At 44.3% G+C, this 23189-nt stretch overlaps 1 protein-coding gene across 3 annotated transcripts in view; it reads left to right on the top strand.

Moving 5' to 3' along the window:
• STK40 (serine/threonine kinase 40) overlaps positions 1-23189 on the top strand; it is a 39230-nt gene that overhangs the window by 367 nt on the left and 15674 nt on the right. For 2 of the 3 annotated variants that reach the window (XM_024202929.1, XM_024202930.2), the window contains exons 2-7: positions 14873-14988; positions 17225-17344; positions 18401-18486; positions 19052-19195; positions 20548-20775; positions 21977-22029. In XM_024202929.1, the coding sequence (XP_024058697.1) occupies positions 14967-14988; positions 17225-17344; positions 18401-18486; positions 19052-19195; positions 20548-20775; positions 21977-22029 (653 nt within the window). In that variant the 5' untranslated portion in view covers positions 14873-14966. Of the gene's footprint in view, positions 1-14872; positions 14989-15976; positions 16149-17224; positions 17345-18400; positions 18487-19051; positions 19196-20547; positions 20776-21976; positions 22030-23189 lie in introns of those variants that run through there. The other variant, XM_024202931.1, reaches the window with a different exon arrangement.

The raw sequence follows: 23189 nt of genomic DNA, 5'->3' as shown, positions 1-23189 counted from the left end.
CCGTCCCGGGGCAGGTGCCCCCCTCCCTTGGGGGCGGTTAACCCCCCGACCCGGGGCAGGTGCCCCCCTCCCTTGGGGGCGGTTAACCCCCCCTCCCGGGGCAGGTGCCCGCCCTCCCTGGCGGGCTGGGGGGGGGTTAACCCCCCTGTCCCGGGGCAAGTGCCTCTCTCCCTTGCCTGCTGAACTGGGGCTCCCTTTCTTGGCACAGTTGCCCTGGTTGGGACCACTCCCCTCCCCTGCTGTTCTCCTGTTACCTAGCAATGGAGCAGGGCTACTCCACCAGGAACCATGGAAACGCCCCTCGTCCAGCAGAGATGGGGGCTTAAAACCCCTCTCCAGGAGTTCCTGGTGTTTAGATAGTGTCCCCCCTTGAAAGCTTTCACTTGTGTTGTGGGGCAGATTATGGGGGAGGGGGAGAGGGAGGGTGTGCATGGGCTTGTCAGGGCTCTCCCAAGAGCCCTGTAAGTTTCTCTGAAGGTCCTTGGCATGGGGTTTGCTGCCTGTGGCTGAGACACACAGCAACACGGGTGACCGTCTCCGCAAAGTGCTCCCACTGCTATAGTGCTGGGGTTTGCTGCCCAGCAAATTGAGTAATGAAGTCCAGCACAGATAGTGATGGCAAAGGCTAGGTATAGGGTTGTATGCCGTGGTGGTGTAGTTGCCTTGGTCCCAGGATATTGGAGAGACAAATGGGGGAGGTAGTACCTTTTATTGGACCAGCTTCTCTTGGTGAGAGAGAAAAGTTTCTAGACTTACACCTGAAAAGAGTTCTGTGTCTCTCTCACGCGCTGAAGTTGGTCCCGTAAAATATATGACCTCCCCCACTTCATAGCTTTGTCAGGCAGGCTCCTTCGCCAGGAGCCTCTCAGGCCACTTTGCAGAGGGGGATCCGGGCATTCCTCTTCCGCACCCCCAGCTTGGCTGCTTTGTTTCCGAGGTGACTGATGCATTGTGGTTTATCATTATTTATAGGCTGTTGGGCTAAATGCAGCATTTCCCAGTGTCTGATGATTCGCCCTGTCGGTTTCAGGTTTAACATGTAATATGATTTGGGGTGTTCTCACCACATCATAAACCACTTCATATAGCGCCCGCCCTGTGACTGGCAGCATTGGTTTATTTATCTTGCTGTGTCCTGAAATCTTTAACTACATAGATGACAGAAACAAGAGTCAGCAAAGACCTGTTATTAGTCATATAGTATTGCAGATGTGCAAACTGTTTTATGATGAGGATAAACATGCTGAGAATGTAGTCCTAGCCTGGAAGAGGCTACGTCTGAATGGATGAGTGGGTACCATGCAGTGTAAACACTATTGCCAGGGAGAGTATTATCTAGTAGTTTCAGCGGGTCACTGGGACTCGAGACTTTTTGGCAGCATCTACTGCAGGAAAATTGGCACCTATAATCCCCACTGGCTGCTGTAGTGTAGACAGGGGTCAGATATTTGTACCATCATCTCATTTAACTTACACCACATCTTATACCTTTCCTACAGCTGGTGGAACTGCACTGCTGGGAAAGTATAGGTCCTCATTCTCCTCCTGTAGATAAGCCCTAGGCTCTGTTCTTAGTTCTGCTGCTGACTCACTGCGTCATTAGGAAAATCACCTTTCCATGCATCTCTACCTTAATCTGTAAAATGTTGGGTATAGTGCCTTCCTGTCTGGCAGGGGGCGTGCAAGTCTTAATGAATATTTCCAATCTACTTTGAGCTCTGGATGACAGGTGCTGTAGAAGTGCGAACACATTGGGGGTGGTCCCTGTAGCTGGAATGCTTGGTGGAAGACTCGTATTCTCAGATTTGAAAGAAAAGAAGCATGATGGCTGGGTCTCTGGTTTAGCCTTTGTAAGTGCCGTATTGTTTTACAGCAGGGTCAAGGAAACTGCCTCACTATCTTGTTTTTTTTAACTGCAGAAACTGAGTAAATAACTGGTTTGTCTCTAAAACCTGCAATAACTGATTAAGGTGGCTGAGAAAGCCTGAATATTTTCTAGGATGCGCTGTGGCTTTCACACAAGCTTAGGAAGAAGCCACACTGAAATCTTGATGGAAAGCTGGAGGAGAAAATAGTTAATTTATGCACATATTGAAGCTGTGTGGTATGCAAATATTGTACTTGGGATGTTTAAGTATTGAATAGCCTAGAGAGATTGAAGTGGTCTTGATCATGAAATTATTCAGGGACTGAAACTCCAGTTGTTCAAGGTGCTGAACTTGTCTGTACTTCTGTCCTGCTGTGTGAGAGTTGGAAACATAAACTTGCATGTGAACTCTTCCAAGGGTAAGGGGGGAGAGGAGGGGCTTGAAAGTTACTCTAGCCATTCGCATCTAGGCTTCGGATTTAAACCCTGATAAGGCTCTTACTGGTAGTTGATTTTCTGCTGCTCTGGTCCTTAGTAGTGTTTTGTTCTGATCTGTGAAGATCCAGGCTGTTCAGGAAGGACCTGGAACTAGATTGAGTGGTGGTTACCCAGCTGATCAAAGAAGCTTGCACACTGGCTTCCCTGCTAGCCAGTGTTAATCTTACTTTCATAAACACCAAATTAATCCATTGACTCTTTAAAAAATATGTATGCACAAAAATGATTTTAGAGCTATATGTCTTTGTCTAAAAGTTCTTTAAGTTTGGTATTAATGTTTGTTGAGCACTTCTTGCATGTAAAGTACTAGCCCAGTGCTACGTGTTCCTTTCTGGTGTTGGTGCACAGAAAACCTCATGGACTCCTGTGGAGATGGTTTTACATCTGAACTGTTAGGAAAGAATTAGATGATAGTTTTACTCACTTGTGTAACAGCTTTGATACTTTCCTGTAGAAAATGCTTTGACTTTAGAATCATGGAAACTGTCTGACTTTTTTTTTCTTTGCAGGTAAAGTAGGTGTGAATTTACAGTGAAGAATTTTAGGGAAAACATGGGTGACTCTTTAGCTCGGTGCTAAAACCTTAAAAGGAAGTTTTGCTTTTAACAGAAATGACTTTCTGAGAACATTGACAGCCTTCTGCGTAAAGGTTTCCATCAAACCCAACAATGGAGGTGTAACGTCCTGATTCTCTTAAGATCCCCTACCGACTTGCTAGTAAGGAAAAGTGGCTTCATGCTCCCATTCAAAATTTCTTTCTGACCAGGCCACTGAATCTCTGAGAGAGATTTTCCTGGTCTTGCGCAGTTTTTTGTGGTGTGGAAGCCAGTGTCCTATTGACTCATCTCTTAAGGATGTGTTCAAAGGTAGCAGCAGTTAGATCATTATTGGACTAGTTCATGAAACTACAGAAGTGCAACTACATGCACATTGGCCTTCAAACAGTTGCCACATTCCCTTGCCTACATTTGGTCAGAGGTAAGCTTCCTGACTTTCACTGAGATAAACTCACCAAGCCTGCATAGCTTGCATACCTTCCACAACTAACAGCTCTAAAATAGGCTTGTTCAGTAACAGGCCTGTGTGCTCGTGAGGCACTTTGAAAAGCAGCTTTTTCTGTCTTGAGTAACATCTGAAATACATTTGTGGGACTGAAGAACAGTTTACTTCATTAATTCTGGGTGTGCATAGTGTACATTTATGTGTGTACACACTCACTTCAGTAGTTCTACGTGTGTACACATACACACAATATCCGCTCTTTTCCAGGATCCAGATTGTCGTAAGACATTAGTTGGAACAACCTACACCTTGTTTGTGCAAGTTTGAGCTATCCTCTGCTAACTGATCTTGGTGGTTCCTGAGTCTTCCCAGAACAAGACAGTCCAGCACCATTCAATCATAACTAACAGGTTCTTGTCTACAGCTGTTCTACACTGATGTACAGTACAGGTGCCAGGCAAGTGTAGTCTGCACTTATCTATATGCACCATTCAATTGCTTACTCTGATGGGGGTCTCCATAGGATATGACTGCATGAAATGAAAGTAATGAAATTCCCAAGTTCCTCATTTTTGGTCTTTTCAAGCATTTCATTGTGGATGTAACACTAATTTTGCCTTAGATTGATACAACCTACTCATTCATACAACAGGGTAGCACATTGTGACCACGCCAAGGGAACAAACAGTTCATGTGTAGCACTATTTCTGTTTTCAATCAGTGTTTAGCAGTTTCTTGTCTGTCCTTTTCAGGTCCCAGCAATGAAGGAGAAATTTTACATACTCTGTCTTACGCACTTGTCTTACTTGAGGTGAACAGTGCCGGATAAGAACTGCTTAGACAATAATAAAGCTTTAAAGATGAGGATAGAGGCTAGTAGAAGATGAGTTTCTGTGGCTGTGCTATTGTTCCCTTCATTCACCTGAATAAGATAATGGAGAACCCGTTTTACTTTGATCTACCTGGTACCTTGTCATTTTGCTCTGTAATTTACTGGTGGCTCTTAACAGTGAAACTTGGATTAAGATGCTTCATTGTTGCAGTATATAAAATATCAGTCTTGTCTTAAATTTGTCATTGGGAGAACCCACAGGTGCTCCTCCCCACTCACTTCAGACATGACAAGAGAGCATCTGTAATTCTTATATTTTGGCTGCCTAACCACCTCTTCCTTCTAACACCATCTTGTTTATTGTTAGCTCAGTGGTTCTGATCTTGAATGTGAATGAGACTCTTCTGTGTAGTAGATGATTTCTTAAGTGCTGAAAGCAGACCAAGAAGCTGCATGTCTTGGTGCTGTGATTGATCCTCCTTTGCAGGAGAAGTACAGAATCCTGAACTCAGGACTTGGCAGCTTAAAAAAAGCAAAACAAATTTTCCATTTACTTTTTTAAAGCATTTATTCAGCATGTTGCATTAAACTGTTTTCAGAATCTCTTTAACATTGTGCTAGTATGGCTGAAGTTTAAGAATTAGACTCAATGTACATTACTATTTATATTAGTGCCTAACAGTATTGTAGGCACCTCACAGGACAAATAAAACATAGCTCCTACCCTGGAGAGACTCCATTTTAATACCAGATGTGGTGGGCGTCAGATCAGTGGGGAGGAGGACAGAAGAACTCAGCAACAGGTAATGCATAGCGGAGCCAAAACCCTTTTTACTGTATGAACAAATTCAGTGGCTTTGACTCCTTTCCTGGCGGTGTCACAGTGAGAGTAGGTCTTGCAGAGGGTAGTGGCTGGGCATACCAGCTCGGTAAGAATGTCCCTGTGCGTAGGGGGCAGAGGGTAAGCCCAGCGAGGCTTCAGGAGAAGTGGAGTTAAATACTAGATGACTAGCCAGAACTGTGTGATGTCTAGTCCTTGTCTACACTAGGAGAAATCAGATGGATAATTCTCTACTGGTGCAGTTCTACCAGTGGTAGCTGTTGTGAAGAAAGGGCACAGGTTTCTCTACTCACCAAGTCAACTCACTCTGTATCTGAGTCCTGGCTGCACTACAGCTTCCACCATTGCCATGACTGGTGGAGAATTACAGGTCTGAATTTTGCCATTGTAGGTAGGTAAAGCCCTGTATCAGCAGCCTCATGCCTGATTCTGTTTCTGTGTGAAACTCCTACTGAGTGGCTTCTCACTATAGCATAATCTCTAGCTACCAGCATCTGGCGGGCTATTTTTCAGAAAACAATCCATGTTCTGGCAGGTATCTGAAGTGTCAGGTGCTGCGTTGTTTTGTTTTTTTTCAAGATAGTGTGGTGAAAAATCGGGACAGCGTGTGGGGGGTAATAGGAGCCTATATAAGAAAAAGACCCAAAAATCGGGACTATCCCTATAAAATTGAGACATCTGGTCATCCTAGGTGAAAATGGGCTGGATCAAACCATTCTAAATGGTACTTTAATTGTGGAGGCGTTTGTCAGCCTAATCACTTTACAAATAAAGATTTAAAATTACTGCAGTTCAGATTGAACATCTTTTCTCTCTAATTCTTCACAGACCATGTTACATGGAATATTGGTCTTCTGGCTCTCCATGCCTGAGCCCTTTCTCTTCCAACTAGTAACGGCCAGGTAAATCCCTGGCTCAGTATAGGCTGTGCTCAGGAGTAGGGGCCATACCTCTACTTAAGTTCTGCTGTGGGATTTGCTCTCACAGATGCTGTGCAAAACCTGTAATTTTTACTGAGTTTAACTGAATAAGTCCTTGAGCAAGTCTTCACTTTCCTGTTAAACATTTTCTAACTGGAGAATTCTTTCCTGGAAATCGAATGGAGAGGCGGCTAGTTAGTAGTAAAGTTTGAGCCTGCCCTGCTACAGTGCATCTGAGACTATTTTGCCGATGAACATAACAAATAATCCTAACCAATGGGAAGGTTTCATCCGTCACTCGAAAGCATCAGTGAGCAAAATCAAGTGTAACAGGAGCAGAGGTGTTCCTCTGCAGAAGGGATTCTTTTTCCTATGGCCAATTACAAAACAGTGGTCCAATAGCCATTTGGTCGGAGAAGTCAATGGTCTCTAGGTGGGGTCAAGAAAACAGGAGCTCAGACTTGTGTCTCTGTCTAAATAGACCTAGGGGCAGGTTCTGGCACATTCTCCTTTTGAAGAAGAGCCTGTATTAAAGCCTGTTTAGTGAACAGTCCCTGAGCAATGGCAGTCATTAGGATGCAGGAAGTATTTCCCTCATTCTGTAGTGTTAACGCTACATCCTTTCATTGTTTCTCTGTGGCATCCGCACTAATGATTTGGTCACATAATCATATTGCTTAAAAGCACCGTCATCTTCAGCTGCTTTTTATCCTTAGGATGTTATGGCATCATCTTCTTTTAAAGACCACACAAAGGGAAGCCTTGTAGGTTAGCTGCTGTTTGATTAAGGATGACCCTATCGATTTCACTGCACTGCGCTTTGCTTTTAGTCTAAATAAGCCTTGTGTTATCTCTGTTTGCAGAGGAGACTTGGGAATGCTCTGGGTTTTCTAAATAGGGTACCACACTCCCATTTGGTGTATTCTCTATTTGGAAGCTGGTGCTCGGATTGCTGAAGTTCCATCCATATTTTAGTTCATCGTCAGGAATGTCCTTCTCCTGTGAGTTGTAATCAGGATGCAGGTTTTGTGGGTTTATGGTGCTGGTATCAAGCAATGTTCCCTCTAAGTTTTCCATCCATGTGTGGAATGAATTTTGTTGTTGCACCAGTACGGAGGTGATGTGTGGCAGGGATGGGGCCGAGGGGTTCGGAGTGTGGGAGGAGGCGGAGGGGGGGTGGGGTAGGGGGGGGGGGGTGAGGGCTCTGGGGTGAGGCTGCGGATGAGGGGTTCAGGATGTGGGAGGGGGCTCAGGGTTGGCACAGAGGGTTGGAGTGAGGGCTCCAGCTGGGGGTGCTGGCTGTGCGGGGTGGGGCTGGGGATGAGGGGTTTTGGGTGCAGGCTGCTGTGGTGGGGAGAGAGGACTTCTCCCCCCCTCCCCTCCCAGCCCCGCCCGCCCCCCCCCCCCCCTCCCTATATCCCACCTCACGCTACACCCCTCTCGTCTCCAGGCCCCTGTGGCTGCGCGCCTGCGCGGCTCTCCTCATCAGGTGCGCAGCCCTTGATGGGCTCCTGTGCTGCCACGCAGGTGCACACCTTAGAGGGAACACAGGTGTCAAGCAAGCTGTCATGTAAAAGACTCTGCATTAGTCAGGTTGTACCACATAAGGACCTTGTAGGCAATCTGAAATGCAGCTTCTAAAGTGTTTTCTTTCTGCCCAGTTAGGGTTATAGGGTATATTACATCTGCTGTTAAAAACAGCAACAGCACTTCACTGCAAAGAATAAAAATGTCAGCATGTGCATGAGTCATACAATAATATTCTGTGCATGCAAAGGGAGCCTTACTGCAGCTAAATACACACAGTAACTTAAGTAAAATAAAATCCGGTGTAATAAACATCTTATGTGATGGGTAAATTTTTTTTAAAACAAATATGGCTTTATGCAAGTTCTGTGTGAATTGCAGCCCTCTGAATTAGGGATGCGCTGGGCATGGAGTTCCTATATAAAGAGCAGTGGCTGTCCTTTCCAGGCATCTGCGGGACGCAGCAGCACTTCATTTGTACGCGCTCCCTCCGCATTGTACCATGTCCTAATAGGTTTTGCATCAAGCTTATAGACCATGGCTGCAAGCATGTATTTTCTGAATGGATTGGAAACCTGGATACTAAATGAAATGTTTGATCTGTCTCCAGCACTAAACCAGGGGTCTCAAACATGCGGCGTCCGCAGAGTTATTTCCTGCGGCCTGCCATAGCTCCCCTTACCCCCCGCTTCCACACCCCCCCTCCAGCACGCCTCCCTCCCTGCTCCTCAGCCTACCTGCCAATGCTTTCACTTCCGACTTTCCAGGAGGGAAGGGGGAGGAGTGGGGACATGATGCACTCAGGGGAGGAGGCGGAGAAGAGGTGGGGCCAAGGCAGGGAGGGGGCGGAGTTGGGGCGGGGACTTTGGGGAAGGGGTTGGAATGGGGGTGGGGAAGGGATGAGAAGAGGCGGGGCAGGCGCGGGGCCTCATGGAAGGGGTGGAGTGGGGGTAGGGCTTTTGTATCTTTGTATGAAAAGGTGTCAGTGATGCGGCCCTCGGGCCAATGTACTAGTCCTCATGTGGCCCTCGTGGTGATTTGAGTTTGAGATCCCTGCACTAAACAGTTAAGCTTACTAGTTAGAAAGGGATTGTGTAAAGACAGCCCTGTCCTCTAACCTTATAGCCAATAAGAAAATGTTTCCCTGTCACTGACGGTCCTTAACTGTTCTCTTCTGTTCCACGCTCTTCTATAGGCTTTTAATTAGAAAAACTGTTTTGCTTTTCAATTCTAAAGTTTTCTTTTAATCATTCAGTTAGGGGAGGAGCCGGAATCAGTCTGCAGATTTCCAAGGGCATAAGCCAAAGCTTTCCTGAGTCTAGACTCCCTCTCCCTGCCCCCTCCAGCCATGTTTCTGTAGAAGGCTTTGTTCCTACAAAAGGGCTTTCAACTCAATACGCAGTTCTTTGTGTGTCTCAGTGGTGCTTTTGAATAACTGGACTCAGTCTTAGACTTTGGGCTCTTTGAATCTGTACTGACAGGTTTTCATTTCATGTAATTTAGTTTTCTGTATAGAATTGTTATATTTCCGAAGGTTTATTAGTATTTCAGTTGATTAAAACTGAGTGTTCATATAAACTGAATCAGCACCAAACTACTGCCATCTCTGTAAGGCAGAGGAACTAACTTGATTTGTACTTCCTTTTTTAGAAAGGTCTCTACTTCACTGGCTACCCTCTGCACTTACCTTTCTTGTAGTGAAGGGGATTGTCTCCATTGAAGAGCCCTTGCTTTGCACCCAAAGGATAGTGGAGCTGATCTTTGCATTCATTCTTTGGAGGTAGCATGGTCGGGGGAGAAAGGAAAGGTCCTGGCTTGTAGAGTAAGTTGCTGCACTGACCTCTGGCATCACCAGGCCAAGTTGCAACCTCCTTACTTTATCATGCTCCCTTCATATTTTGAATCTGACCTACAAAGCTTCCCTTAACCCAGGAGCCAGGGCCTCTTGCTCATCTCAGGTCCAGTCAATTTTGAACAACCAGGCTTCTAGGGAGTTTGTTTAAATAGGTGTCTGAGTCCTGTATTGAGATGATCTGGGCAGCTTTGTCTCAGAAGTTCTACAGTTCTTTCCAAGTGGGAAGTGGCTCATGGAGACACATGAAAATACTTTTCTTGGAACGTTGTTTTTCACCATAATCTCCCAACTGATAAGTCAAGTCATACTTGAGGTTTTACTGTGTTAAACTTCAGTAAATGTTTAAATCATTCATTTGGATTGAAGGTCATGTCCATTGTAACCTCTCTTTTGCACACCAAGTTTAAAAGACTCTGATAACCTTGATTAAACGGGAATGAATTTTAGCTGGTAAACGTTTACAGGCAAACAGATATATATTTTTGACCTGTTCTGTTGACTCAAATGTCATCTTTTGCTGTTTAAATTTCAGTAAAATCTAAAACTGGCATTGAAGCCTGTCTGATCAGGTGCCTGGTATCAGTGGATTGAAGGAAGCCAGCAGAACAGTAACCTTTGTGTTAACTCTTGTAACTTGTGTTGGAAGTATCCAATCGTTTTTGGTTCTCAAGAGAGCCTGAGTATACATTGCTGCACATTAACAAGTGCCCAAAATGCTGGCTGGAAAAGCCAGCGAGTTAAGATGCCAGATGCATTGCAAATGGCTGGGTCTTGTGCAGTTCATCTCTAAAGCTGCTGAGCTCTGCAAGGAGATGCTAATTTGGCTTCCCCTTCCTATGAATAAACAGGTCTGAGGGCCTTTGTTCTGTCCCTCGGTGCAAAACCGGTAATGCCATTCTAACTTTTGTTTTGGAAAATGGACTGAATCCTGCAGGGAGAGAAGCACAGTTCTATGGACACTGAAATATCAGTCATGAGGGCCAAGTAACTCCACTGAGAACCAGAATGTGGGTTCCTTGTCTTCCTGATGCAGTAGGTGTTGGGAGAGCCTCGCACTCAAGCAGTATTTTGGCCTCTCCTGGCACCAGTGGAAGAAGGATCTCTGTCCAGTGTTCTGTACCTAGACGGAGGGTCCCTTGCAGCATGAGGAAGAGATCAATAATCCAGGGATATGTGGGGGGAACTTTGAGCCTCCCCTAGCTGCATAGCAGCCAGAGTGGTGGTGAGTGGATTTTTATTTATTTATTTAGGCTGTTTCCACTGGCATCTCTTCCTTTCTATGTCTTTAGCTGACGTTTCAGGTTCGATGACAAATTGTAGCTGCCAGGAGTCTCCGGGGGAAAATGATTCATTTGTCCTGTGCCATGTTTAAATTAGCAGTCTGGGAACTGCGCTTGTAACTCTGTTTGCCTGTCTTGTTTTGCCTGCAGTGTTTCCATCTTAGAAACGATACAAAAGTTTCAGGCACTTCAGTGATCACTTCAGCAAAGCAAAAACATACACGTGTGAGAATATTCACCAGTTCAGCTTCAAATTGTTTCTGGAGGTATCCTGGTTTCTGAAGGCTGCTACTTGCTGCAAGTAAAGCTCGGAGACTCTTTCAAAAACTGCCTGTTCAGCTCCTGGGAGGTTTGGGGATACTAAATGCAAGACCAATGAAACAACTTTATTTGGAATCCTCAATTCTAAACCCAGCACGAGCTGTTGTAGTGAGAAACAGCCCTGTGGTAGCTGATGCATCCAAACTCTGGGTACAATTGCAATTTTTGCTGCTTGTCTTGTAATCCTTAAATTCCAGCAAATGCAGGTCTCCTTTGCCTTTGATCTTTGTCCCGGATCAATCAATCTTTTCTGCTTTTGTCAGCTGACTTTAGGCATTTAGAAGTTACGACAATGCAGAGTTTCCTAGGAAGGTGACTTGCTGGGTCTCCATTCTTTTATGGAGAGAGAGAGCACTGCTGGGCCATCACAATGTGCACAACTGTGCTGTCCCTAGAGCAAAATATTTCCAGGCAGCTTTTGCAGAATTCATTTTGGCCCTCGGTTTAGTAAACTAGGGTTGAATCCTGTACTATTAAAATGGATCTCTTTAGGCTCCTGAGGTGAGAATGAGATCCAGCTATAAAGCACTGTTTGAGACTATCTGCAGATGACATTGCAGAATTTCATCTGTGGTTCTTTCTTCACCATAATGCTAAAGACTTCGATTTTCTGTTAAAGCAAGTGTAGATTTTAGAGCATGATTGTGTAGCAATCTTAAAATAATTAACAATTATGCTGCAATTTGCATGGTTGCATAATTGCATTGTACACAGGGCCATGATTATTACTATTCATTAGCTCTTTGGTTCCCTGTTCATTATGCCTTTGCAGAGCAAGAAATCCTTGCATGATGCAGTAATCCTCAGATTTGTCTGCTTTCTTCTTGTGAGCAAACAGGACAGGGGAAAGCCTCTTGCTGCTTTGGCAGATCAGTGGTGGTAAAACATTCTACCAAAAGGAAATTGGAGTTTGGAACATAATTTGGCCTTTGCAGTAACTGTGACACTTCCTGTTTCTCTCTGGCACCTCCTCCAGTCGATGAGGGGTAGTGTTGACGGGGTCCATTGGCATGTACCACCAACCTACCTTGGCTGGAAGGAAGCTGTGATTGTTTTAAGGGAGGCTGGGGATCCTGTGAAGCCCTTTTGGGATGGAGGGGACTGCAGATTATCTAGCTTTCTGCAGTGCTTGCAGAACCAGATTCCCATCTCTTTCATTGTCCTCTGTGCTCACAAGAACTGAGCATACAGTCAAAGTGCAGGATTAGCATCAGTGCTTCCGAACACAGCTGCTGGATCTACTTTTAGGTCTACTGGTTTAGATGGTGTCCCTTTAAATATGACTTAACACTTAGATCTTTTCAGAATATAATTAAATAGTTGGTATCTGAGCTGGCAGCCTGTAGACCAGGTTTCAGTGGGATTCATAGATTCCAAGGCCAGAAGGGACCATTCTGATGTCGTCTGACCTCCTGTATGACCCAGGCCAGAGAACTAACACATTAATTCCCAGAGCAGATCTGTTGGGAAAACATCCAATCTTTATGTAAAAATGGCCAGTGATGAAGAATCCACCACAACGCTTGGTAAATTGTTCCAATGGTTAATTACCCTCACTTGCTTAAAAATATGCCCTTATTTCCAGTCTGAATTTGGCTAGCTTCAACTTTCAGCCATGAGATTGTGCTATCCCTTTCTCTGCTAGATGGAAGAGCCCATTATCAAATATTTGATACAAGTGCTCCCCTCTTGAAATGAGCGTTATAATGGCAGTGCTCAGGCTAAGACAAAACAGAAGCACTAGCAGATCTGCATGTTCTGTATACCTGTGGACTTGGTAGGGGGCGGGGAATCTCTTGCATTGCAGTTTATCAGGGCTGTGACGATGATGCATTCTGTAGAGGACAGTTTCAAGTAAAGGCAGCACAGTGGCATTCATGTTGAAAGGCCTCAATAGAGTCATCCCCTAGATCCTGTTTTTCAAAGCAATGCAGTGTTGTAGGTGAATCAAACCTGTGTCGCTGTGGGCATTCCCCAATTACTAAGAAAGAAGCTGCACCGTGAAACCTGTGGCCTTTTGACCACTTTCCTTCGTTTAATCAGGGTTATGCAATGTCAGTAAATGCAGAAAAGGGAACCATCTTCCTGGTATTTTTGAGAGCAGCTGCCTTTGGCTTTTTTCCTTTTGCTTCTGGGACTTTCTCTTTCTATCTTGGGTTTAATTCATGTTCCATTGCTTAAAGGAGCTTCAACATGAAATCCTCTCAATTTCAAAACATGAGTTAAGTTATTTCAGGTGCTATCCTTGCACCTGAGTCCCCCTGTCAATTTTTGCAGCTTTACAATTGCATTTTCCTATTTATTAAGTTATTCTCTTCCCTGTTGCTGTGTGAGATCCCCAAACTAAACAGGCAAAATGCCCTACAGAGGGAGAAACAAGCTAGACAAAGTGCTGTCAGATGCACAGATTGAAAACAGGATTTTCTTTAATCGTTCAGTCCCAGCCGTTTTGGACATTGCTTGTAACAACAGCAGGTAAATTTTCTGACAGGAGTGTGATCGTTAAGTCAGTGTCACTTTAACAGGGCAGGAATGAGAACTCCTCCCACTCTGTTTGTGATAAACTCATAGTGAAAATGCTGGGTAGACCATGCTTGTAGGTTTGTGAGCTTGCCTCCTTTGCACTGCTACAGCCCATCCGGCACAAGTCTGCGTGACTGAGGCTATGTCTACAGCCACGCTGCTGTAGTGTAGACGCTTACTTCAGCTACAGAAAGGGGGTTTCCACGGCTGTACTAAATCCGCCCCCTCAAGAAGCAGCTGCTAAATTGTTGGAAGAATTCTTTCGTTGACCTAGCGGTGTTTACACTGGAGCTTAGATCAGTTTAACAACGGCTCTTGGGGGTGTAAATTTTTCATACTGCTGAGCAACATAGCAGGTCAACCTACATTTTTAGGTGTAGACCAACCCTTAGAAAAATGTTCATTGCGGTCTTAGCTCCTAGTGCTAAGTCCTTTGGCGTTGTCAGACAAAATATTAAAAATTGAAGATGACATTCAAAGTACAGTGCTAGGTAGCCTTTTAAACAAGTCCCAGTAACCAGATGTATTGCGACTTTACAGTTTATCTGGCCTCAAAGGAGATTAACTTTTGTTGTGTCCCAAATATGGTCACGTATGCGTTTATTTAGGTTCAACTGCAGTTTATTATTTAAACAAATACAAGGGGATTAAAACATTGTTGGGGTTTAGTAAAGCTGTACAAATTGTGTTATACAATATTTAAACCTCAAATGTTTGTAATAATCTGTTGGTTTTTAATACACTGACTGCCTGACTAAATCCTAATTGCAATCCTTACTTGAGCATGACTTTGAGTTGTGACCAGATTAACTGGAAATGATACTGAATTTTAGTGGAATTACTTTTGTCACGGGTTTTCTTGGCCCTTTTAAAGAGAGGTCCTTGTGCAACCAGGATTCAATAAGAACTTAGTTTCTGGGAAGGACAAAGTTTGATACACTGTCTGAAGTGCAAACTTTGTGCATATATTAACCCTTTTATAGCAATACAAAAATAGTTGCTGATGCTGAGGAATTCATTTCCTTCTCTCCTTCCATGAAAGTGGTAGGTAGCCTTATTAATTTTTATATAGGTAAAAGCTCAACAGTCAGGCATCCCTTGAAAACCATTTAGCTAGATTTTACTGAGTTCTAAATGATCCGGCTTGCACCACAAAATATCATTAGAAAGATCCTTGAGGCTAGTATTTGTCTACAGTACCATCCGTACATTTAACTTTCCAGTAACAGAGCTTTGGTAGCCATACTCGTCCACAAGCAGAATCTTGGAGAGGGATCTCGAGGTTATTCCAAGGCAAACAAAACATAGACGTTGCAAATTACAGAAGTTTCGGTGCCTACCATGTTATCATAGTCAAAAATAATCCGAGAACCATAGCATCAAGTGCATCTCTTTTACATTTACAGAGTCCCGGACCTTTCCACCATCCAGCCTTCTCCAGAGTGATGCCTGCTGTCTCCTGAGGCATTGGAAAACCTAGTTTGGAAGAAGAATAAAGATATGGTTGATGCTGAACTACAACGTGAGTCCTCAGATTATTTTGTTTACTACAACGCCATGTGCACCAGTGAGTCCTAATGAACGCAGATTGCACAGCACCAGTTGTTGCAGCATATGTATTAGCTGGGGGTTTCCTCAGGGAAATTTTGTTTGTGCATATTTCCATCTGGAATGATTAAATTGCGGGGAATTGAGTGATTTCAGCAAGGTCAAGTAGCAAGTCAGTGGTGCAGCATGAACAGAACTAAGACCATTGTGGCACCCAGACCTTGGTTCTAACCACTAAACCTTATGGGCACCATAACTGAATTCAGTTAATTTCAGTTAATACTTAATTTAAAGACAAAACCAAATATACATATGGGTCAGTAATGGGGGAATCTAAACCTGCTGATTGATTTCATGGAAACATCCCACTTCCTATTGTAAAATTTCTTGCTCTGCTGGGCACAGTGGTAAGTGCTTTTGTATAAATTGATAGTGGTGTCATGTTGAGTCAGCAGTCAGTGAAAAGTTCATGCCACCGGAGGTGTGAACTTCCCACTCTACCTAGTCAGGGCTGGAGAGGGGGAAGAATGTATCCGTCTCTCACCTTTTAAACATCAGCACTGTTAACAAGTACTCAAAGCCCCCTTCCCCTGCCCAGAAGTCATTGAAACTTTGCAAGGAATTTGTTTAAGGCAGTTCCTATTGAAAGTCTTAGTCATTCCTTTTTGAACTGCATTTAAAATGTGTTAGAATGAATCCAGTTAATCAATGTGGAGTTGGAGCATTCTCTTTAAAATGACTCCTAAGCCAGGGAAGGGAGTGTGGTGTAAGGGGAACTCTCCGCAGACTGGTGCTCGCACCAGTGACTGCTGCTGCTGGAGTAAGACCTTTGCACTAGCAGCGAACCCACTGAGCGCAGAATGTAGCAACGGCAATAGTTTCATAGCCAACCTGAGGACAAATTCTCTTGCCACTGAACTGAGGCAAGACTGTACCCTATAGAGAGAAATGTGTTGTGACCAATCGGAGACTTGGATTAACCTGGACCTTTAGCTGTTGGGGCTGCAGGGCTACGTCAATACATTTTTTGTAGGGCTCTGAGGAACAGAAGGCTGGTTCATTTGAGAAGAGTCCAGAACATCTCTGCAATACCTGAATAAGGAGACGGTAACACACTCCAGAGCCTAGTTCAGAGTGATTATCCATTCCTTCAGTCTGCCTATATATAATGCTGTTATCTGCACATTTGGATGCATGCAAGACATTCCTGTGATGGACAGGAGTATTTTCCTGCATGGCGGTAGAGCAAGGGAGCTCACATCCAGGTTTTTTCATTACGAATTTGTCCACCGCAAAATATCTGAGAACTGGTGGCAGTATGCTTTTCCTTAGACAGTGCGAAGCACAGAAATACAAGAGACAGTGGTTTTATACAGCAGACTGAAAGTGCCTGAATTCAACTCAGTCCAGCTGGATGAACATAGTGAAGGGATAAGAGTATAGATTAGGTTATAGGGTAAACAGGGACAAAGAGAGGAGGATTTTAGTTTACACTAACTATAAAATATATATAATTTTTCTCTCTCATTTACAAATAAGTTGTTAATTGTGGATGAATTAGCTAATTATCCCGAAGTAACTAATAGAGATGTATGCATCTTTCATGTGCCCCCCCCCCCCAAATGCTCTGTCCCAGGGAAAGCTGAAATGTAGTGATTCAGCCAAATGATCAGTTTTATTCCACTAAGTGCAGAGAACTGTAAAGACTCTTGTGCTTCTCAATAGCTGGTGAGTTGGCCACAATCCTTAAAGCATAAGTGTTTCTGTGAATAAACCCCTAGGGTCTCATGGGTTGACTTCAGAGTTTTTTTGGAGGAACAGAGGCAGTTTCTTCTGAAGCTTTTTAGAATGTGTTCATTCATGTGCTTTATTCTGCCGTAAAACAAGTCTTAATTATTTAGATTCTTCTCTCTCTCCCCCTCCCCCCTCTGGCCCAATTACATGTGTCAAATAACTGATCTAGGAACATTACATCCTAATGAAGCTGCCTTGTTCCTTGTACCTTCCTGAAATGCATGAAGTCTGTAGCTCCCAATTCATCCGCCAGTAGATGAGCCATAGCGTTTTGTCAGTAGGAACTGCCTTCTACTATACAAATAGGCAGAGGTGCTGTGCATCATCCAGTAAAAGGTTTTTAGCACAAGACAGGGTTTGGTGCAAGGAGAAGAGCTTTGTTACTCACTGAAGTGTGATCTTCCCTGTCTTTCAAGAGCTGAGGATGAAGCGGCGAGCGTCAGACAGAGGAGCTGGGGAAACATCCGCAAAGGCAAAGGCTCTTTGTACAGGGATTTCTGGAAGTAATGCCAAGAGAGCAGGCCCTTTCATCCTAGGTAAGCAGAAGAGGTTTTCTTCATCCCCTGGGCTGTATGAGGTGGAACGTTAATGGTTGCGAAGCTTAAGGAAAACCGATTCAATAAAATGAGTCAAAGCAGAATTGTAATCTAGGTTTTTGTGCCTAGCAAAATTCGCTTCATCTGATGTTGGCAAAGCAGCAATCCTTGGAGCTCCTGTAACTGGAAAATTAAGGCTGTTTGTAATGCAGGACAGGCATAGCCATTAGGGGCACAACTGTGAACCCCTGCTTTTATTGATTTGGGGACTGAATATTTAAATTGTATCCAAAGGCAAACTCTCTTCTTGAGGGTGATGTGTAGTAGGATGGGTTCCCCTAAGGAGCCCTGGGGTGTATGTTCAACCCCACTTCACTCTGAATATGCTGTTAAATTAGCGCGCACACAGTTTATTGAAGTAACACAGTGGCTGCTCTCTCCTTAGTATGTGTCCTGTTGGCTGACCTCCCCCCTCTTCCCCCCCAGTAGCTCTTGGCTGTCACTTGCATAATGTATAGTTTTTAGAGTTATTTTGCATAACTCCAAGATCCCTGTGAAGTCCATTGTATAAAACCTATCAGATCATCTGTTATTAAAAATGGACTAGTTAAGATGGGGAATCAACACAGTGGGTTATTCTGGTGCATTCAATAAACCGTTAAACTGAGCAGCCCCTTTAGGAGTGGCAGCTAGATTCAGAGGTTCAAGAATTCCTTGCCACAGCTGCTGATAGCGAATGTAAAAGCTATATGGTTTAGGCATGCAGAAATCTGTATTTCTATAAGGGACAGCTGGACACTGTGCAGTGTTTTGCCAAAGGTCTCTTCTGTGAACAAATGGACCATTGTCCAAGGAGGTTCAGAATCCAGCATCCTTTATTGTTTTCTTAAGAGTAATACAATCTATGGGAAGAAACAGTGTGGATATTCATGCCCTGCTGAAAAAGGAACTTGATTTAGACTTATGCAAACTGTATGACAGCTGAATATTGACATAACATTGAATTAATCATAGCTTTTTAAAGGAAAACAAATCTGTTCTGCTTTGTGCTGGTAGGTCCACGTTTAGGTAACTCCCCGGTGCCAAGTATTGTTCAGTGTTTGGCAAGAAAGGATGGGACAGATGACTTCTATCAACTAAAGGTAAGCAAAACACCTGGGTTGTGGATCCTCTGAGACTTTTTAACCCTTGCTCCATCAGAGAAACTGCCTGAATCTCTGGAGAATGCAACAGTCTAAAGCCTTGTATACACTGGGGATTGGCTGCTAAAACTTCCTGCCAGCCATTCACCCCCACTTGCAGCAACATTGGTGCAAGTGTTAGCTCTCAAGCAAAGCCTCAGCTGCTGCTGCTCTGAGCAGGGTTAAACAACTGTGCTTAACACACCAGTGGCTTTCTGGAGCTCTCTCTGCACTACCACCACTAAGGGAACTGAGCTGTTGTACTGGCAACAAAGGGGGAAAGGATCAGGGGTGCTTGCAAAGGGCAATGTGTGTTTCCTGTCAGCTCATCAAATTCATGCTGTATCATTCTGCACATATGTTAGTTCAGACACTTCGTGGCAAGTACATAAATCAAGCCCTGGTGTAATTCCATTCAGCTGTTAAATGCACGTGTGAATGTTTAAACTTGTACAGCTGTAGCTAAATATTTGGGGGGACTTCGGTTTTTCCTAAAGGAATAAGGCTTTTTTCTCCTTTCCCAAAGATTCTTACCTTGGAGGAAAGGGGTGACAAAGGAATAGAAACCCAGGAGGAGCGACAGGGCAAGATGCTGCTGCACACAGAGTACTCTCTCCTTTCCCTTCTGCACAATCAGGATGGAGTGGTTCACCATCATGGGCTCTTTCAGGTACCGCCAGCCACCTCGCAGGCTCTCTGAGGACACTAGCAACTGCAGTGGGCCTGAACTACTACTCTGTGCAATGTGCTACCCACACTGACAGTCTCACACATAGAGAATTATCAGCATGCAAGCCATGATTAAGGCTAAGTTTTTGTCACTGATATTTTTAGTAAAAGTCGCGGACAGGTCATGGGCAATAATGAAAAATTCACGGCAGCCTCTGACCTGTCCTTGACTTTTACTAAAATTACCCATGACAAAATGGGTAGCCTGGGCAGCTGTGGGAGGTGGAGATTGGGAGCTCCCACATGGCGCTGGCTGAAGTCACGGAAGTCTTTGGAAATCACAGATTCTGGGACCTCCACGACAAAATCGCAGCCTTAGCCATGATTAATCAGTGCCTCTTAAAGCAAGCAAGTGTATTGCAGAGGCAATTCATGTTAAATACTGATGAAATAAGCCTTGTGATGTGTGATAGATTAGATTATAAAACAGGACATGGGTCTTGATATGTGCACTTGTGAGCCTTCCTGTGCTGCTTAACATTGAGAAGTAGCCTGAAGTAAGGACAAGAAACATGAGTGTCAGTCTGAAGAGGCTCTTCTAATATGATACAGCTATAGCAGTAGCACCTAGAATTTGGATCCCATGCCAGGAAAATGGAATTGCTCCATGCCCCTTGCTTCATATTTGTGCTAATTAGCAAAGCGCCTTTTTCGAATGTAATCTATGCTTTGCAGTTTCAGTAATTGGTCTGTTGTTGAATTGGGAGAAGCAGACAAGTTTCCAAGATGCTGTTTCAACATGTTAAAATAAATTTGTAAATGTGCTAATTAGCAATTAAATATCCGTAAGTGAACCAATTGCAGGGCTGTTCACACCTCTGAAATAAGTCATTTATTGAGTCTGTGACAGGTTGGCTGATGAGAGATGTTAGCTGTCATGCAGGTGATTGTTCACTTGCTGGCTAAATGTTTGTCAACAGCCTGTTTCAACTGAGGCTCTGTCTATGCTGTAACAAAACCAGAGGGCCCAGCTACATTACAGTCCCAGTCCCGTGTCTGGTTTCTGAGCATGCTGGCGTTTGATGTAGGTTTTGGTTGTGTCGAGTACCCATGCTAGTTGCACTACTCAGGCCAGGAAATGCGGACTAAGCCCTATAGTTGCTAATCTTAAATCAAACAAGTGTGTCCTGGGTGTAATCTCTTATCTGTGCTTTACTTATTACTTTATTGTAACTATCTAAAAGGCCATCTTATTCTCTAATGCTCTGTTCCTAAGTAATACATATGTCCCCTGCATGTGCAAACTAGACCACTTATTTAAACTCCATTCCTTGCCTCCGTCTGCCACTGCAGGACCGAACTTGTGAAATCATAGAAGATCTGGAAACCAACAGAATGGTCAGGAAGATGAGGAAGCGCATTTGCCTTGTTTTAGACTGTCTCTGTGCTCACGATTTCAGTGACAAGACAGCAGATTTAATCAACCTGCAGCATTACGTCATTAAAGAGAAGAGACTCAGCGAACGGGAGACTGTTGTTATATTCTACGATGTGGTACGAGTGGTGGAAGCATTACACAAGGTACGGTCTCCGTGTAGCCTGTGCACGTGTCTTGGGGGAGTTTCATCCCAAATTAGTATCCTGGACTTCTTAAAAGCAACTGAAGGATTACAAAGGATGGCTGTCTCAGCTCTTTTCCAATAACACAGTCCTTTTCAAACATTAAGCTCTACGCAAGCCTCGGTATTCTGAGCCATACCAGAGCATCACCTCTCTTCCTCTGCTGTTTATTGATGGCACAACAGTTGCTGGCTGAGGAGAGAGGGCAGTTGGATTAGATGTAAATCAGGTGAACAGCAAAACTATTAACCTCAACAAAAAGAAACTTTCTGGGTTTGAGGCTAATCAAATCCAGGATCCACTCCAAAGCATTTCCCATGGAAGCAATATAAATCATAAGTGAGATAAAAACCCTGTGCTGCTAGTTTGAGATCAATGAACTGGAAATTACTGTGCTATAAAAATAGATTCCACTGAGGTTTCTGACTTGTTAGGCTGTAAAAAGTGACATCCGGCCTCCCTTAGCAGAGCCTTGCCAGTGAGTTAGTAAACATGCACGTTCAGAAGAATTTCTCAGTTGAAAGGGGCATTGCCAGGACTGGGCAGCCTGCGGCTCAGACCCAGCAGCTTCAGTCGGATGTGCCGTGCAGCAGACCTGAGTTAGCAGGATTCTTACGCTGCAGTTTTGAACCGGGCAACAAGAATGAAGCAGACAAAGTAGTGCAAGAGCACTGGATACACCCTCAGTGGCAAATTAACACTTGGAATTTCATGGGGGTGTCACCAAGCTCATTAGATGAAGCGCCCTCAACATCTGACTGTTATGGTTATATTATTTGGGTATAGACAGCCTTCTTTACAGCTGTTTACCCACAGAACCAACTGAAAAATACCAAACTGGGCCTCAGCAATGTTTGCAGACACTTATGTTGCTATTTTGAATGTAGACTGATCCAGCTATATCTCTACATTGTAGGCTTTACCTTCCATGGGCTGCTTGTGTGCTGGAATAGCTCTTGGATTGTATATCACAATAACAAATTCAACAGGCTAAGAGTGTGAGCATTTGCCTCTAATATTCTTCTAGTCAGAGGATGATGCAGTCTCTAAAATAGGATTAGTGCTTTGTATCCTCTGAGTGCTGGGGCCAGAACTGAACTCATTCTAAGGATGCTTGTGTTTATATGATATCATCTGATCTAATATGGAATCTGTCTTACAGAAAAATATTGTGCACAGAGACTTGAAACTAGGAAACATGGTGCTAAACAAAAGGTAAGTCCTTCCGAGGGCTTCTTTTTGCATCTGTTTTATGGTGCTTCCTTAAGGGATTTCCTTTCTAGCAGACATCTCCTTCATGGGCTACAGAGGGGTGCAGATCATTAAGTTCACGCATAGCTGCTATTCCAGAGATGGTGAGGGGGAAGGAACAGTTTCATCTTTTGTCTGTTGTCCCTTCCCCTGCCAAAATTCTGTTCTTAGTGGTCACCCAAAAGTGAGCAGAGCCCAACCAATCCCAGTCTCTTTCCCCTCCCCCAAATGTACTTCCACTGCCCACACCAAGCTGTTACCCTGTGGTCTAGACGTCAGGCACGCAGACTCTTGGGTTCTGGTCTCAGCTCTGCTACTGAGCAGTGCCTCGGTTTGCCCACCTGTATAATGTGGATGACACCAATTGGCAATGTTGAGATTTAATGTTTGTCACATGCTTTGAGATTTGCAGATGAAAGTCCCTGTGTAAGAACTGAGCATTACCCCTGTGCCCGGATCCTGCTTGTGGCACGTGCTCCGAGCCTGGGAATTGTGACGATGATAGGCAAACTGGAGCTTTTACCCTTCCTGGTCTGTTCAAGTGCATTTCCTCTCAGGTCTTGGGCTGTTCCCTCTCCAGATGGAATCTCACTATTCTCCCACTCTCAGACCAGGCCCCTTGGGCCACCGTCCTCAGATCACCTGTGATTACCTCAACAGATCAGTGCCCTCTGGGAGCAATGATCAAACAGCCTTCTTAAAGCAAAGTAGTGTTTGTTTAGAACAAAAGCATATAAAAGAAAATATCTGAAAACAGTAACCAGTCCATAGGTATGCCTGCCTGCCTTCCTCAGAGTTCCCCGTTCCCCAACTTCCCTGACACTCCCACAGCTCTTGCAGGACCTGTCTTTGTTCTTACCAGGAACAGCGCTTGGCAATTGATCCCACCTCCTCTCCTGAGAGAGGCTTTTCGGTGTCTCTTTTGATTTCTTAGTTCCCAGCATTGGCAGAAAGAGCTGTGTCACTTAGGCCTGGAAGTAGGCCATTGTCCTGTAATTTTGCCCCTTAACCCTTACTGGGAGGCTGATTATTTGTAGCTAGTTGTTGTTTTCCTGCTTGCTTTTCCCATAGCCCCCTGTTAAACTAGATCCATGCATTCAGACAGGAGAGTAACCAAGCTACAA

Source organism: Terrapene carolina, unplaced genomic scaffold, assembly GCF_002925995.2.
Source record: "Terrapene carolina triunguis isolate 2854851 unplaced genomic scaffold, T_m_triunguis-2.0 Scaffold236, whole genome shotgun sequence".
NCBI classification, from domain to species: domain Eukaryota; kingdom Metazoa; phylum Chordata; order Testudines; family Emydidae; genus Terrapene; species Terrapene triunguis.
This window is presented reverse-complemented; position numbering and strand designations above follow the sequence as displayed.